We start from the raw sequence: 12,446 nt of genomic DNA on the forward strand, positions 1-12,446 counted from the left end.
ATAATATAGTAATTACAATTTGAAAGTTACTATATCTGTATTCACAAGAAAAGACACTTGCTACATGTGAAATCAAAAAGTGTAATTGAATACATTCTTTATTTAATATCCATTTTGAAAGTTGTACGGAGTATTACATACAAACCAAGCTACGTATTTATCCTAACTTGAAACGTAACATATATGAAGTATCATTATTACCAAAAAAAAAAATAATCAATAACTCATACATACAATAATTCAACAAATCTTGAGAAATACAACAGAAAAACAGATTTCAACATAAACAAATCGCAACATTACGGAGAGAAAAGATTTTGACAACAAAATAACATTCAACTTTTCCTGCTTGTTGCTTTTTTATCAGCAATGATCATGATCTTTGTGAAAGTTCCTGTTGCAAAACAAATTTAATATTATCCAGTTAAAATCAAATCAAAGACACACATTTATAACTTATTTCATAGATACAACTATGAAAATTCAAATACTACGAGACAATGGAGCTTTTGCCAAATAATTTGTCTCTCCTAACTTGTATAGATTTTTTTATCCATATCCAACTTGTTTTCCTAGTTCTAAAAAACCCACCAATGAAAAACCAATCCACACCTCACATAATCAGTCCCATTTTACAGTAGAAACTAAACTTTTCTATGCATTCTCAGGAAAATACAGAACCATTTATACATTGTCAATGCATAAATGCACAACATTGTCAACAGAAAAGTTTAAACATTGACGCTAGCAAACAATAGCAATCTAACAATAAGAAATTCGGTTCAAATAAGAAAACAACACAATGGTCAGCTTCATTTTTGTTTGATTGCTTTATAATTTTTATTTGTACCTCGATTATGAAAAACACTGTAACACATATTACAACCCCTTGGAAAAGGTTTAAATGATGCAATGCAAATCAATAAGATAGAGAAAAGGATTACATAATACAACCCCCTGGAGAACTTAGATGATGCAATAGTAATTAACTGATGGAGCAAAGAATTATGCCCGGCACTCGATCAATCTACTCTATCATCAAACAAAAATACAGAGTACCATAATCAAATGACAATAAACGGTCCTTTAACAACAGAACAGTGAGCCAATAACCATCTTCTGATGTATAGGCTAAAGTAAGTCTGAACTACTTGCTCAAATAGCTCAATCCCAGATGAACTCTTATATTACCCCAAGACCTCTTAAACCTCCACAATAAAGACGTTTGGATAGGAAGGTTAAAGCACACTACTTTACCCTTGCAAAAATAAAGATACTGTTTCCAGATTACACTAAACTAAAGACGGACAGAGATACCATTCCAAACAGAGTATACCAATATGTACCTAATCGAACAAACCAACAAAATCACTCCAAATTAAATTAACCTAATTTACACAATTCAAACTAATTACCGTAATAAGAAACACGACCAGGAGCTTAAATAATGCAACAAGAGAGACACTAAATAATACATAAATCCATATCTTAAACAATGCAACACCTCTTAGTTCAATTTATAAGCATGAGTTTTGAATATTGGAGAGTTTTCTTGAGCTCAACTCGGCTAACACCTTTAACAGGACCCAGACCATTGACTACATTTAATAATATATACATGGTGCCACATTTCTAAGTCATACAAAGCGAGGGTCTCGGGGCTCAAATGATGTACGTAACCGTTCAGCTAAAATAAAATGTACAGAACCATTGAATGTTCATGAAACCTAGTGCTATCTAAGGCCACCTAAGATAGAAAATTACCCCTCATTAACTTGCTTGACTTGATTGATTCAATATATCTTTCTTGTTATGAAGTCCTGCACCATAAAATATACAGGAAGTGAATCATCCTATATATTGGGTGAGGACATAAAACATTCTCTCCTATTGTAAGAGGCTTTAAAGTAATTAAACAACAAAATACCTCAAAATAAGTCCCCCAAGATATAAAAACATAATTTCCAAATCATGTACCTTTTGTTGAGTTGTTGAACAATGATGTTCCTTATCAGACTGTTCTAGTGATGCTCCTTATTAAGAACAATACACTGTACGAGGAAGAATTAAGGAGATGTCAGTGTACCTTATCATTATTAAATAGAATCTCTTTCGAAGGGGATAAACTTATTTGGATGCCTTGGAGAATCGATGTTGAACCGAGGAGTGATCTTACTTTTTCAACTCTAAAACCAAAATAAACACAATTATAAAACTAATACTGCATATAAGCTTGTGAGATTAACGTTTGAACTAATAAAACAATACTGTATACCCAAATTAAAATTAACTGAAGTTCATAAATTTATACAAATAACGCGAGATATAAAGAATACCCGGAAAAATAGAGATGGGAAATGAGCCCATGAAGCCCCATTGAGTGAACATTGTGGAGGAATTGACTGATAGTTGTATATCTCCATTGCTGCAAACACAATGTTACGAAAAGAAAGGAGTTAGCACAGCTGAAAAACAGCACAATCAAACAAATTAAACACACAAAAAAATCAAATCTAATTTTCTCCTCAAAATTCAAAATAGCTACTCTAATCAAGGAAACAACCCAATGGCAACAAATCCATTGTACTTCAGTTATTTACGTTCGTATTTAAGTGTATCAGGACTTAATGTTTTAGGTGTTTCAGATCGACAGAAATTGAGTAAATAGTTTTGAGAACATTATAAGACACATTTTAAATATTATTGTAATTGAATCCTCGGTAATTAGACTTCCTACTGTACTATATACAACTACCTCTCCTTAGGAAGTCACATTATCTTACACAGATATCTTTAATGAACTTCAAAAACATAAAATTATCGTATTATTTAGAAATCCTAAACCTTGCTTAAATGTCGATAATTTATCCCCCTTGTCCAACTGGAATTCGAATTCTTGTATGATTGTAGCCTTTATCACATTCTTCCTTGTAGCTGTTATATTCATATTCTTTTTTTCTGTGTATAACTCAGTCCTCCAAGATTTTTTCAAAACAATAAATAAGAAACTTACAAAAGGCATATTGGCAAAAGAAAAATAATGACTAAGAATCCAATCTCTAAACAAAAGTCTGCATATTTGAAGCTTGATACAAAAACCGTTAGATGGCTTTCAAGAATTTTGTCAACAGATGCCATAACTTGAAAACGGAATGTATAAACCAGTTGCATCGGAAAAAAAAGTATAAACCAGAATAATAGCCTAAATTGAAGAAATATAGTAACATACTACTTAAATTGACAAGCATACCAAGAAGGGTTTTCTTTCCCCTCGAGTGAGTTAAGTAGTATACCATCATAGCTGCAAAAGCAACAATGCCAGTCTGAACTATGTGACATTATGCCTTGTTTTGACCACCCAATCCCCCAGCCCCTATTCACCCAAAAAACTTAAGGATCTACAATCAAACTTTCTAATAGAGATTGCTCTTATACCATCTAGACCTACGTGATAGACAGTTAAGAATGGCTTGTTTTCATGTCAATCGAATATGTCAATGTTCATATTTCATACCACCCAAGAAACGCAAGGATATATAGGCGAACTTTCTGAGATCAAGATAACGTACTTTGGCCAATCCACATTACTTCTAAAGTGGTCTTTGGTTTAAGAAGTGGTTACTGGAACTCCCATATGTTGCCACAAAGCGTGCGCATGACCATCTTCACTTGTAATTACCTGAAAATTTTCAAAGGCACTCACTAATAATGTGGATGGGAGGAAATAATGTGTATCTTTTTTCATCAATAAAGATCCCTCTACCATAACAAATTATAGAAGGATATATTATTTTTCATCAGTAAAGGCCAAACACAATATTATCACCATCAGTAGAGGCATAAATATCTATACATTATGGAATTAAGTAATGTGTCATACTTGACAATTGATTTACCTTAGAGAACATAGAAGCATAACTTTTGTCTATAAAGCAAATTAAGAAATAATTATAAAGTTGTTATATCCACTGCTTATGAGATAATTCTCGAATTATCTCTCATAGTATAGAAACGATTTCAGATAAAAACAAGGAACAAAACTTGATAAATGAGCAAGATCTCGAGTTTACATCACCCATAAATTCTTGGAGGGGAAATTGATAAAATCATCACCCATGAAGTCTTGAAGGGGAAACCCTGATGCATTAGCGCCAAGAAGAGCAAAGCAATCTACAAGAAGTTAATACAAAATTAGCATATAACTAAGAAAATACATATTTTTTAAAAAGAAAATAAAGAAATTGCGCACCAATGCAGTGTACTTGCAGTGTACCACTGGAAGAAATCTCGATCCACCCACAACTCCATCCCATACCACATTCCTGGGAGAAAAATGACAGCAAACGAAAAGGGAGTCGGACTATGAGATTAGTAAATAATAACATAACCGAAATTCAATATTTTTTTCAAAATTAGCTCTCAAAACTAATCAAAATCCACCTAAAAACATACAAAATCAATTAAAATTATCTGATCCCTTCATAAATTAAACAAATTCATGCAATGAGACACAAAATTAGTAGCCAATTCAATTAAAATCAGCCATAATGCACAAAATTCAACCATTAAAAGCAAGAACAAAACCCTAATTCAAAAAGTCAGAGAAAAGAGCATACCAAAAGAGCATACCAGAGAGAAGCAGGAAAAACTAATAGTGAAGATAGAAACCTTGTCAAGCTTGCACAAATTGCAAGCTGTGTAGAAGGAGAGAGAAAATGTCGATGATACAGGAGGGAGAAGAAGGGGGCGAAAGAGATTGGGGGAAGGGAGAGATCAGAATTGATGGGGGGTTGAACTCAGAGAAAGCAAAGGAAAATGATGAAAGCACGTGGCGTAATCTCATATAGTATATCAGAGCAAAAGGTAGTAACGAAAATGTGAAGAAAAATAAGGGCAAATTGGTATTTTAACTATTGGATGAATAGTGAAATATCATTCCTTGCTTTTAAAAGGTTATAGATTAGACGGTGGACAAAGTACACGTGGTGCGCCTGACGCAAGAAAAACGGTCACTTTGTCCCAGTTGAAAAATTATATATTTACTAATGGTCATTCTATCCCAGATCAAAAAATGTTAAAGGCGTATACTCATCAAAGCATGGAGTTTACGCACAGCCATCGTGGTGATATGGTTACTCCTACAAAACGTGAAATAGCGCTGAGAATATCCGAAAGTAAATCACGCTTAATAGAAAAAGTTATGCGAAAAACTATACTCTACAAATCCGTTGGAACATTGGGAGATAGATAAATCCTTTGCTAACTTAGTTTTAATGAATCATGACAAAGTCATTAGGGCAAGACAAATGGTTTATACTATTAAGACATATCAGAATTCAATGAACAAATAAAAAGACTTGTTGAAAATAAACTAATAAATGAAGTAGCAAAGTCCTCATAAATAGTCCTGCATTTAATGGTTAAAAACTTAAAAATCATGTAGAAGAAAATAAGAGGAAATTTTAGGATGGTAATAAATCATAAAAATGCTTAACGATATTAATGTATTTGACGGATATTATATTCCTAATTAAACAGTGTTATTTAATAGGATACAAGGAGCAATTTGATTTTCAAAAATGGATTGTAAGAGTGGATATTGGCAAATTAAAATGGAAGTGAATAGTATTCCATTAACAGTTTTTAGTGCTAGTTATGCTATTTGGATTAAAGAAGGCCCTCAAATATTTCAAAGAAGAAAAATAATATTCTTTAGAGAAATCAATCATTGTTGTTTAGTTTATATTAATGATATCATAATCTTCTCCAAAAGCCTTGAACATAAAAAATTTAAAGGGTGTAACTCAGAAAAGTCTAAATCATGGTATAGTCCTTGGGAAGGATAAATATGTCTTTGCTCAACAAGAAATAGAATTTCTAGGTTTAGAAATAAAAGCAGGACAAATTATTATACAAGATAGAGGAGCGTTGGGAGGAGGATTAGCTCTAACAGCCCTAGCAAGATGAGAATGACACAACTCTCTAAGGGTCTAACGAAAAGAGGGTGACAAGTCAGACGGTTTGAGAAGGACCATTGTTGTCTGGAGAGGAAGGGTTACCCCAGAAGATTCCTCATCCGAAGAAATAGAGATAATTGCTGGATCAAAGCGAGACATAATATCGATGGACTTAGTCCTATTCTCGGCAAAAGCCTTAACCTCTTCGTCAGAAGACAAAGAGACGAAGGGGAGGAAGTACAATAAGGAACCAGGCAGGGCTACTAGGCTTAACCAGGAAGTACAATAAGCCTTAAACAGAAGAAGCACTCATGTAGCCAGGGCTACTAGGCTTCTCACTATCGGAAGCGTCAGATATTGTAAACTGAAGGCCAAAAATAAAAACGAAAAAAGACAGAAAAGACACGGAAAAAGATCGAAAGAAAATTATAATTAAAAGAAAAAAGAAATGAAGGTATAACAATGGCGAATAGCGAAAAACAAGGATACAACAATGGCGAAAACAAAGCAAGAGAGTCCAAAAAACGCAAAATCCAGGAAAGGAAATGATATACAAGCAAAACGAAGAAACAACGGCAGAAATAAAAATTACCTGGAAATGAAGAAGAGGACAAAGAAAAAGTAGACGATCAGTTCTCAAACTTCGAGCAAAATGGCGAAGTAAAACCCAGAAAAAAGCAGCCATCAAACGCAACAAAAATACTGTCAAACGAACTGGAATTCACCACAAAGGAGAAAACAACAGAAAAATCGAGTCTTGAGGAGTGGTGTTTCTTATGGAGTAAAGTGTTCTTACGAGGCTCTCTCTCTCTCCCTCTCTCTAGAGAGAAAAAATGTCAACGAGGAAGAAGAAAGAGTAGTCTGCAGATGAAATTACGAATATGCCCTTACTCTCCTATGTTCTTATGGAGTAAAGTGTTCTTACGAGAGTCTCTCTCTCCTAAAATATTAATATTGCAATTATTTTCTTTTGTTTTATTGTTAACTACTCCGTAAATATGATCAACAAAAAACAAATCTGCTTATTAATAAAAAATTATTGAAATAAATAAATGAATAAAAAAAAGGAAAAAAAAATTGGCGGAAAAACTTCTCATCTAGGAATGACGCATATCATTCCTGGTGTCTGTTTTATTATAATGTCGGCTCCGTTCTATTGGACTTATTTTGACTGAACTTATATTATCTGAACTTAACTGAACTTATTATATCTGAAAAAAACTTATTTTGTCTGAAATTAATTTACTTGTGTGTGAAAATGTCTGGAAAAAAGCTTATTTTTGCTGAACTTATATTATCTGAACTTATCTGAACTTATTTTGAACTTATCTGAACTTATTTTGTCTAAAATAAGTCAAAATAAGTCGAACAGAACAGGGACGTAATATATGGGCACTGCTTTTTGACTGATTATAAAATATGGGATTAAACTCGGCTAAGAAATCAGATTCGTGATCACTGATCAAGGAACATTACAATCTGAACAGCCGATTCTCCACAAAATTTATAATGTAGTGAACAGAACATAAGATTTACAAGAGAATAAATATGTTTGTGTGCAAGATGGTCTGACCAAAGACTTGCTTTCACGGGAGAAAAACCACAAGCATCGATTATTGTATAAAAATTTGTGAAGGATAACATAAATCCAGGAAAATCAATCTCAAATGTGTATCCGTATGTGGGGGTACAGAATGCGACAAAACTACATTTAACACTTGGAGTCCAAATAATAGATCAAAGCAGAGTAAATATTACAGTAAGGAATGCTTTATTATGAATTTGGAACAACAGAATTGTAGTGCTCACCAAGACCAAACGCGTGCTTGTGGTATGATAGCTTGATACAAGAATTCAATGAAGCAGCACCATTGTATTCTTTACCCATTTCAACATCTGGAAAGGAACCTGAATATACAATTATGTGTTTCTTCAAACAATGTGTCAAAGCACCAAGCTCCAACTGCCCACCCCAAGCTGCCGTTGATTCCACCTCATTGCAATAGCTTTCAAATCTTTGACCCAAAGAATCATCTGACTCTCCTTCAACCTCATGCTCTGATATGAAAAAGGGCAGAAATTCAGAGGTATGACCACGCATATAACTGGCCACCATTTCTCGAAGCTGCTGGAAATTGTATGGTGAAGACCCTCCTGACAAGTGACCTAGCTGATCTTCAACAGCTCGATAAAGGCAGTGGCCATCGGGTTTTACCTCGTTTATGGTCATTCCAAGTGGGTCCAGCTTTTTTTCCAATAACTCATCCTCAACAACTCTATCACTAGTGATGTTGCTTTGTTCCTCTTTTATTCTCTGCTCCCTTGCAGCTTCTTGCTGAGCTCTTTTCTCACGTCTCTTGACGCTTTTACTAGGCTTGTGATTATCAGCATTACTGGCAACAGATACTCCAGCGATTGCTTTTACAAGAGTGTCAAGGTTTCCCTTGTCATTTCCATCGGCATTAGTACTGCTATTATAGCCCAGTGATGAAAGTTCCTGCGCATGTTTTTCTCTGAGATTTGCAGACAGTTTCGCTATTTCCTCCTCAACTTGCTTCTTTTTTGCTTTCTGTTCTGCTTTGCTGCCTTTAGCTGCACCCTTTTTCATCTCAATCTCTTTGTTCTGTAGTTGGGCGATTTCTTTCCTGCAAATTTTAATTGTGGGAATTTGATAATAAACAATGAGATGACATTCTCCATCTATAGGTACATAGCTACAGTGGGAAAACTCAGTCCGCTCATACCAGAAAAAGAAAAACAGGTAACAAAAGTAAGCCTAAAAATCTGAGGTCACTGAAGTGAAACTGTTTCTACAATCTGAGATTCTGAGGTCACCGAAGTAAAACTGTTTCTACAGTCTGAGCCATGGAAGTTCTTATTTAAAAATTAAAAAAAAATACAGATTACACTCAAAAATCATTAAAGTGAAACTGTTACTACAACTACAAGATCAGATTGTTGAAGTGGAATTTTGGGGTAGCTCAACTATCAAACTGGGGAACTTTACAACAGAAGTGAAAAGACACTCTTAACCGACTTGTACAATCCAAAGAATTTTAAAGTTTGAACCATTTCCAACTTGAAACCAAATTAGCCAAACTGAAGATTCCCCAACCCAAATCCGACTTAACCAACCTGTGTTTCCATATCTACTGGGCATGTTAGACATAATAACCAGAAACAAAATCTTATATTATATTTTGAGTGTTTTGCACTTTCACTTTTTTGGTACTTTGTTGGTTGCATTCCTTATGCAGCTGAAGTTAACGTATGACAGAGGTTGGCTTTCATCAAAATGAGTTATCAAGCATAGAGTAGCTATCAACAATCAAAGTAGTAGGTGCCACACACTCGTCCAAGGAAAGAAAATTATGATAAAACTAGAACAAATAAGTCAAAAGTAGCCCCCAAAGACTTCAATACATTCACCAGCATTCACAGTTAGCAAGCAACTTTATTTTCATTGATGGCAAAACATGAAGCTACTATATCTTCTCCAAATCAAGGATTACAAATGATTAGCATGTGAAAGAATCTAAACAGAATAGACAAGTGCATACTCCCCACAAACAAAAAATGATAATCTGAAAGGGGCAAGCGAATATCCAGAGTAAGCAACATAACAGGTTTCCAACAGAAATAGAGAATAATGTGGGATATCCAACAAAAATAATGCAATGACTTCAGTAGAGTGAAAATTACACTTAAGCATGCTCAATATTCATAGAAAAGACATTGCTTAACACAGTTTTTGCCAAAAACTATTATCTGTGGTTGTTAAATCGATAAGAAAAGTAGGTCTACTCTCCAATATTAGAGCACAGGACTATACTATACTGCTCACCTCTTTCAATCTATAACAGTTAGCCTAGCCAAGAACGGCCCCTAGAAAAGTTCTCCTGGAAAAGAAACATCATGAGGCCATGACCCCTAAATCTACAGGTGCAAATTCACCAGGATTATAAAACAAAACTGTTAATACATTGACAATCCCCATAAAGTACAAATTCACCGGAAGTTTACAATCTGGGAAAAGCAGCTAAAGAAAATGTTCTGTACATTAGATATATCTCAGAAGCATAACTCAAGAAAATATGAAATTATACAAGCTCCAGATACTTCAGCTGCGATGCTCCCAATCAACACATAGCGAATTCAAAGAATGGCTGACAAATTTTAATAGCTTAAGACATGATTTGGATAGTTATACGTGTAGCTCCTTCCAAAGGTAAGGTTTAAATTGTTCAGTGTTACTTGATTCACTAATCCCCCACAACCAGGGAAACCACTATCCACTTATTCAGGATGCGCAAATTACAAAAGTTACACTATCAAGATTACGGAAGTTATTAGTGTATTTCCCATAGGCCTTAGCAATTCAAAGTACTGGCATACTGCATAGAAAATAATAACAAGTCCACAATATTGGTTTTTTCTCTTTCGATAACAAGTATCTAGAAAACGACAAGGCAACTAAATGGTTCTATAGGACATTTCCAAACGCATACAATAAGATTTCCCTCCTATCATACATACCATCAGTTAAATTAAACTATACTCATCCAATACTTCGACCACAATACTCACCAACTTATGCAATCTTAGCGAAATACCCACTGCATAAATATCGTGGGTGGTCAACAAAAATAGGCATCTATTCAAATACCCAAAGGATATTAACATAAACAAGTAACATCCTGTCAATATATTGAACTGTTTGTGAAACAGAGACAAATTTACCTGTGCCTCGAAAGCATTTCATCACGCGCTTCTTGTTTCTTCACAGGTGCATTATCAAGGTTCTCTTGAGCCTCCACAGCCTCTATCTCATGGGTATCCTCCATCTTTTGACCCTCTGCAACATAATGAATGATTAGGTTACTCAACATATATGTGGCTATGTGCCAACATTGCCAAAACTAAGATACAGAAAGACCAGAAGATGAATACAGATAAGAAATACATAACTGATTAAAAATTATACGAAGTACTAGATAATGCAAAGAAACTCTAGTACTAGTGCACTACGTTTTCATAAATTGTGCTAAAGAGGTACCATAATCAGTAGATCACATGCATATTTTATACTTCACAACGTAGCTAAATCTTCCATGGCTCCAATCCTCCCCTCAATATTCGAGTATAGCAGAGTGATGTGTACTCGAATATGTTACACTTTGGTACATTGTGAAATACATTGAAGTTTGCTTCAGCTTTTAACTTTCTAAAACAAAACAAATGTCTACAGGGTGTAAATCAGCCCAGTACTACATTGTTCATGTTCAAGCTCATTTAACTACGTCAAACCACTATGGCAAGCTCAACAATATGACCACACTCTCATCCTCTAATCGAACTACAATTATGTGAGCATACACAATCTTATTAATACTATTAATGCTCTATTAATGAAGGAAAAATTAAGCAAAAAATTAAATTGGAAAACAACCTACTCTTAATCTGAACTTGGTAATATCCTCTTCTAAATCACCCTAATTAACCTAGCAATTAACATCACTAAAACTCGAAAGGAAGGGGGAAAAATCAAAACTTCATCCTAAATACTCGTATTCAAATAAAATTTATAAACTCATCAAACATATGAAAATTTTGTGAACTAATAATTTGTGTATTTGATTTTTAGAAAAATCGCACTTGATGCAAAATAATGTAGAAATAGAATATACCGGTGGGTCCGGTGGAGATTGGCGAATTTGGCGGTGGCGATTAGCGAATCGGGAGTTGGATAAGGTGGTCTGTGCGAGGCTGCTTAGCCTGAATGACGGCGGTGACGGGTGCAGCGGCGGCGACGGGCAGAAGGCTGACAGAAGAGACGAGGGAAGGAGTGAGGGAGGCCAGAGATTATATAATTTATATAGAGCGAGAAGTGTGTTCATTACCGGGTACCCGCAAATACGGGTAGCCGTTTGCCGGCCCATAACCCGACCCGTGTACCCGGTTATCCCGTGTCGGGTCACAGGGTACCGGATTCTTTTATGAAAAATAATCTCTATAAATAGATGCTTGCTCACTCATCCAGAGGAAATACAAATCAGATTACTTTCAATTTTCAATCTATACTAATATATTAAAAGGCGTTGCGAAAAATGTTTATGTGCCACGTAGAACTCTCCGACCTCAAGTTTGGAGAATAACTCTCATTACCATCTTAACCAACCTCTTATTGTTGCTTATCAATGCATGTTAATTTATAAATACATGTTAACCTGAAGTCTAAAACAACTAAATTTCTATGTTACCTCTTATTTCTTATGGACTATATTGGAATAAAAATAATAATTAAAATATTAGAAAAACCATGAATTAAACAATTAAAACATTAAGAAAATTACTTGGCATTATAAAGGTAATGTACATGTGTAATTGATGAATATAATAAATCTTTTCACTTTTATAGTCTACATGTATTTTAGTCTAATATTGAGTTGAAAAAGAATTTCGAATTTTAATTATTCAAAGTAGCAACCG

At 34.5% G+C, this 12,446-nt stretch overlaps 1 protein-coding gene, 1 long non-coding RNA gene and 1 other non-coding gene across 3 annotated transcripts; all 3 read right to left on the minus strand.

Moving 5' to 3' along the window:
- Nucleotides 1-3,812: 3,812 nt before the first annotated feature.
- Nucleotides 3,813-4,917, minus strand: LOC130470222 (uncharacterized). Its single transcript, XR_008930144.1, has 3 exons — nucleotides 4,617-4,917; nucleotides 4,250-4,322; nucleotides 3,813-4,170 (listed from the first exon to the last, which is right to left on the minus strand). It is a non-coding gene; the product is annotated as an uncharacterized lncRNA (long non-coding RNA).
- Nucleotides 4,050-4,117, minus strand: LOC130471195 (small nucleolar RNA snoR60). The gene has a single exon (XR_008931856.1). It is a non-coding gene; the product is annotated as a small nucleolar RNA snoR60 (small nucleolar RNA).
- A 2,624-nt stretch (nucleotides 4,918-7,541) lies between the features above and the next one.
- LOC110792407 (OVARIAN TUMOR DOMAIN-containing deubiquitinating enzyme 5) lies at nucleotides 7,542-11,814 on the minus strand. The gene is made up of 3 exons (XM_021997210.2): nucleotides 11,645-11,814; nucleotides 10,698-10,812; nucleotides 7,542-8,602 (listed from the first exon to the last, which is right to left on the minus strand). The coding sequence occupies exons 2-3, from the start codon at nucleotides 10,799-10,801 to the stop codon at nucleotides 7,732-7,734; spliced, it is 975 nt and encodes a 324-aa protein (XP_021852902.1). The 5' UTR covers nucleotides 10,802-10,812; nucleotides 11,645-11,814; the 3' UTR covers nucleotides 7,542-7,731.
- Nucleotides 11,815-12,446: the final 632 nt, after the last annotated feature.

The sequence above is a fragment of the Spinacia oleracea genome, chromosome 3, assembly GCF_020520425.1.
Source record: "Spinacia oleracea cultivar Varoflay chromosome 3, BTI_SOV_V1, whole genome shotgun sequence".
Classification (NCBI taxonomy): domain Eukaryota; kingdom Viridiplantae; phylum Streptophyta; class Magnoliopsida; order Caryophyllales; family Amaranthaceae; genus Spinacia; species Spinacia oleracea.